The 4680-nt window shown below is 41.2% G+C and overlaps 1 protein-coding gene across 2 annotated transcripts; it reads right to left on the bottom strand.

Annotated features, from left to right (window-relative positions):
- Positions 1-3200: 3200 nt before the first annotated feature.
- LOC103703667 (probable E3 ubiquitin-protein ligase RHY1A) lies at positions 3201-4464 on the bottom strand. 2 transcript variants are annotated; one of them, XM_039120565.1, is made up of 3 exons: positions 4032-4464; positions 3799-3917; positions 3201-3660 (listed from the first exon to the last, which is right to left on the bottom strand). In XM_039120565.1, the coding sequence occupies exons 1-3, from the start codon at positions 4185-4187 to the stop codon at positions 3351-3353; spliced, it is 585 nt and encodes a 194-aa protein (XP_038976493.1). In that variant the 5' UTR covers positions 4188-4464; the 3' UTR covers positions 3201-3350. The 2 variants fall into 2 exon arrangements, with proteins under 2 accessions (XP_038976493.1, XP_038976495.1); XM_039120567.1 differs by having other exon boundaries at positions 3799-3914; positions 4032-4446.
- Between the last annotated feature and the right edge of the window lie 216 nt (positions 4465-4680).

The following is a 4680-nucleotide window of genomic DNA, read 5'->3' as shown; positions in this document are numbered from 1 at the left end:
AGGTGAACTCACTAAGAGGGGTCCTTTTCTTTCTATTTTGTTTTGGTGGTTTTTCCTACGGTGGGCCTTCTTTGGGCCAGGGTCTTAGGCGAACGCCTCAATCGTCTAAGGGTTGGGCCAGCCTTGGCATTAATGAGATCAGACACGATCCAAGCTGAAGACATGATCCAAGCCGAAGACGAGCTGGAGAACGGTTATGGTGGTTGAACTTGGACAGAAAGGCCGGCGTTCGTGAAAAACTCCACTTGCCGAAGATTTATTTGAGAGAAAACTCTCAAATGCTTAAGCCAGGCATGAATTTTGGGAGAAATAGTGAAGATTTGATAAAGCTGCAGAGTGGGAGAGAGATTAGAGAAGCATATTTGAAGGTCCTCCTAGGCACTATTATACAGAGCGAGTGTTAATACATGTTACCGAGTAAAATGAAAGCGGGCCTGCTCGGCAACGGCCCGCACATTTTATGCACACCATAGATAACGGTGTAGATCATACAGTAACAGCACAATCATGCAGGACGAGTTGTAATCACCCCACAACATACACCATAAATGGCAAAATTATAATTGTGCCCTCAACGGATCTTAATTACCTTTAATTGGAGACACATAGCTCTTTGCTATTAGTCAGCCAGTCTACTCAGATTGGCATGATGGTTCAGGTTGGCAACTTTGTTAATATCAAAGTTGACAGCCTGGTCGACTGCCATGGTTGGCGGCTTGGTTAATGCTGAGGTCATCATCTCGGTTGATTGCCAAGAACAGGCTACGTCGAGGGCCAGGCTGATGGATTTGTATGATAATCTCCTTTTCCCCTCTCTTCTGAACAACCTTTCTAACAACAATTTAGCTTATGTGGGACCAGAACACCCTCATGGTGGCAGGTAAGCAGCATTCGTTTCGTGAACAATGATGCATAACTTGAGTTTCTATGTGAAAGGAAACAGACTAAGAGAGCACTCATTTCCCACTGAAAAAAAAAAGAAAGTAGAAGTAGATTTCAGTTTGATTGTGAGCTTGGAAAAGGTTCCCGAGAAAATGCGCAAGGTCCGATTTTTAGATCAGACGTTCCTTTCGGATGGGCCGCTTTCATGCGCAATCGCATCTTGCCTCAATAATTCATTCTCCTTTGCCATCAGTGGGAGTCGATTCGCCATCGACACCGGCCCCCACCTCCAATAATTATTTCTTGGTGCTTCCTTTCCTTTACCTTAATAATTTATGATCGACAGGCGCATGCGGCTAAATAATTGTCTTCTTCTCCATACTAACCCATCTGCCCTCATATATGCTTCGAGATCATTAATGGAAAGAGGCTGAGAAATCTTACATATTATAATTAAGCAGCTAGATCTGGTCTAGCTTATTAAATTACAGGTTTCCTGCCGTTGTCGGAAAGATGATGATTTAAAAGACTTAAGAATGACCATGCGGCTCGTTTACAGTCTAGAGGAGTCCATCATCCATTCCACCATTCTTTTGATAATAAAAAAAAAGTACAAACATTATGATATTTTCAGATATGAGCACGCACATAATGATATTTGTGATTTTTCCTGTAAGGACCCATGTGGGCATGTGTTTAGTTTCACATCGGTTATTCGCCGAGAAAATTTTGGATATTTGTACAGAACTAAGAAATCCAAAAAATACATTCCGGCTAGCTATTTTGGGTGAGGTCCTGAATTATTACAAATGGTATCATAGCAGACCTAGCTCATAATCTATATAAACTAGGAGACATTGCAGTACGGATCTATTGGGCTGACCACAGACCAATCATGATGTTTGTGATTGGATTTGAATAGATTTGAACTCTTAGCCTGATCCTAGATAGATCTTGGGTATTTATACATGATCAAGAAACTTAAATAATATTTTTCGGTTAGTCTTTTGGGTGAGGTTCTGGGGTGTGATACTCCGATCCGCTTGTAATTAATGAATCATGCAGGGATAGATATTGCTGCAAGAGGGGAAAAAAAAAAAAAAAAAAGGAAACAATCAAATAATTACCACCGCATGTGCACGTGGAATCATGATCTTATCATGGGAAAAATGTTAGTATATTACTTGCCTTGAAGCAATTGGGTTGGGATTGCACGGTGACCGATGCAATTATAACTTTTTTTTTTGAGAGCATTCGAATGTTGCGAGTGTCAGCGTCGACTATTCTAACTATTCATACAGCTTAGCCAGAAAATAAGTTAGCCTTCTTCGACATTCATGAGTTTCACAAGATAAATTATATAAATACAATCATTTATGAAAGGTTTTCTTAAATTGTGCCATTTTTGACGGTTTCAATAATATTCAAAATTCTTCTCAACACACGACAACTCCTTAGCTCGTTGTCGAGTTTTAACTAATAATGAGATGCTGTTTGTGATTATTGGCATCTGAATCTTCAAAAGTTCTCCTGCAACAAAGTCTCAACCAAAGTCCACGAAGACCTTGTAATCATTTTCTATGTTTAGTCTTTCATATTTACTTCATTAATTAACAATCATTTTGTTTGATGATTCCATAATCATAAACTTACACTCGTACTTATTGGTCTACATTTTGCACAATTCTTGGTAATTTTTTCAATAACAGGGCATTATATGATTTTATCCCACATCAGTAGACTAACAAAATGTCACACGATTCCCTCTCTTATTTCCATTTGGTGCATGAATAGAAGGTTTGTATCCGTGGGTGGACAATCAGAGACTTGTTTAATAGAAAGTAAAAATGATGAAGTTTGATATTGGAGCAGAAAATTCCTTCACAATCGCAATACAATCTCTCTATTAGATAGAGTGGTCGAATATTCACCCAACACTACTTTTGAGGCAACATGGTCGCTGCATCAATGAAGTCACTCATGCACTTCATCCCTTAATTCAGCGATTCTCTGTATCTTCTCAATCCAACTACTTTCATCAGAGAAATTCTATTTTCAAGGTTGCAGCACCTCATCCACTCCATATGGATGGTTCAGTATTTCCAATCTAATTGTTCATATTTAGAGCTTAGAAGGAAACAAGATCAAGCAAATAGCATCAGAATTTTGATGTGAGAAATAGATATCGTTCTTGAAATTTATCAGCTATGGAAAACCACTCTCCTGTTCTTTGTTGTCCCCAACAACCTGATGCCAGATATTGGTTAGGGCAAACAATTAATAATTTGCATAAACTTCCCCTCTGGATAAACACTCAATAGATGAAAACCAGAGTCAAATTGGTGCCATAAAACTTAGAATTCACACTCGATCAGATTTTCAGTAGTGACAAGTAGCTTACAGCAGGATCGTTCATGCAGTTCATTCACAAGCTTTTCATACTAGATTCTGCTCTCATCACTCCTTACCTAAGGAAAGACTGTCATTCTACAGCATGGGCAGTGGGAGCTGCTCTCCAGCCATGGCATCGCACAGTCCCAATGGAACCGGTGAGCGCATGGCAGATTAATTAGAATATCACCAGCCTTGAACTCCTCCAAGCAGACGGCACACTCTGCTTGCTCCGATGCCTTCCACCCCAGCTTGCTCCAACTAAACTTCCTCGTGCTCTTCTTCGAAGAGAATACCTCTCTTTGCGCCTTACCAAGAATCATGGGAGCTGCTCCCTCATCACCACCTCTACTCTTGTCGGGTCCCATGCTTCCCATGCTATGGTGCCTTCAAGTAAGATTCCAGAAAGGAGATCATATATATCAGAAGAAAATAGATAGAAGTAGATCCAAGGATCTCATAAACCATATGGCATATATATGTATATATACAACAAGAATCATGCATGTATCTGACTGATTTCACCTTTTGATGGCTAAGCTTCTCTGGGCCCTAAGTTTCTCATCTAACCTCTCCTTGGCCTCTCGAGCAGCATCTCCAAGCGCCCCGTCCTGGAGTTCTTTGATTAAGGCGCTCCTTTGCTGCTAATTTAATGCGTATTTTTTGGAAGACAAAGGTTGATTGATTGGAAAGTTGAAAATATTTGAAACAAGAGTAGAAGGTGGATCATGGAGCTCTAAATGGGTGGGCATGGTTACCATGAAGGTGCTGCCGATATGTGCTTCGTATCCTGTTGTATATAGACAAAAAGACGACCGCCTCGAACCGCTCGGCGAATCCGTGGATCCTCCCTGCCGCAACCGCCGCCGTCGAGCGCATTCTACACCTGGAAGCATCCCGGCCATGATCACCATGGATGCACCATAAGACCTCAAGGGAGCTATAAACACTTCATCTCAAGACTCAAGGGCTACTGTGAGAGGACACATGAGGAGGACATCCCTCAACTGGTCTCCTCTCAGTCGTAACCACCTTATAGGCCACTAAATGGCATGGAATTTATGTGATCCATGGGAGTTGGAGGCAGCCACAAGAGGGGCCAAAAATATTCTTGGGCCGAGGAGGACAGGGAACCTTCCTCGAAAGTTCCGCCGGAAAATAACAGATCCTTTATGGTGAGGCCCGTGCACTACATAGTGCTATGTATGTCGCCATTGAAAATGGACGGCTATTAAATAACACTATATAAAAATAATATGATGGTATGCGCTCGTGTATTGCTTTGTTTGATGGCCATCCATCTTTCGAAAGCGGTCATCCATAGCTACACAGCTATAATACCGCTTAGGTAAAGAGAGACCCTTTATCTCTCCTTTTAGCCGTGACGATTCTTTTTCTTCTTCTGTT

Source organism: Phoenix dactylifera, unplaced genomic scaffold, assembly GCF_009389715.1.
Source record: "Phoenix dactylifera cultivar Barhee BC4 unplaced genomic scaffold, palm_55x_up_171113_PBpolish2nd_filt_p 000828F, whole genome shotgun sequence".
NCBI classification, from domain to species: Eukaryota; Viridiplantae; Streptophyta; class Magnoliopsida; order Arecales; family Arecaceae; genus Phoenix; species Phoenix dactylifera.
The sequence above is the reverse complement of the archived record's forward strand: the minus strand, read 5'-3'. Positions and strand labels throughout refer to the sequence as shown.

Coding starts and splice junctions, on each gene's coding strand:
- LOC103703667 (XM_039120565.1), bottom strand. CDS start 4,187: ATGGTGATCATGGCCGGGATGCTTCCAGGTGTAGAATGCGCTCGACGG. Junction 3,918..4,031: donor ATATCGGCAGCACCTTCATG/GTAACCATGCCC, acceptor GCATTAAATTAG/CAGCAAAGGAGCGCCTTAAT. Junction 3,661..3,798: donor AGAAGCTTAGCCATCAAAAG/GTGAAATCAGTC, acceptor TCTTACTTGAAG/GCACCATAGCATGGGAAGCA.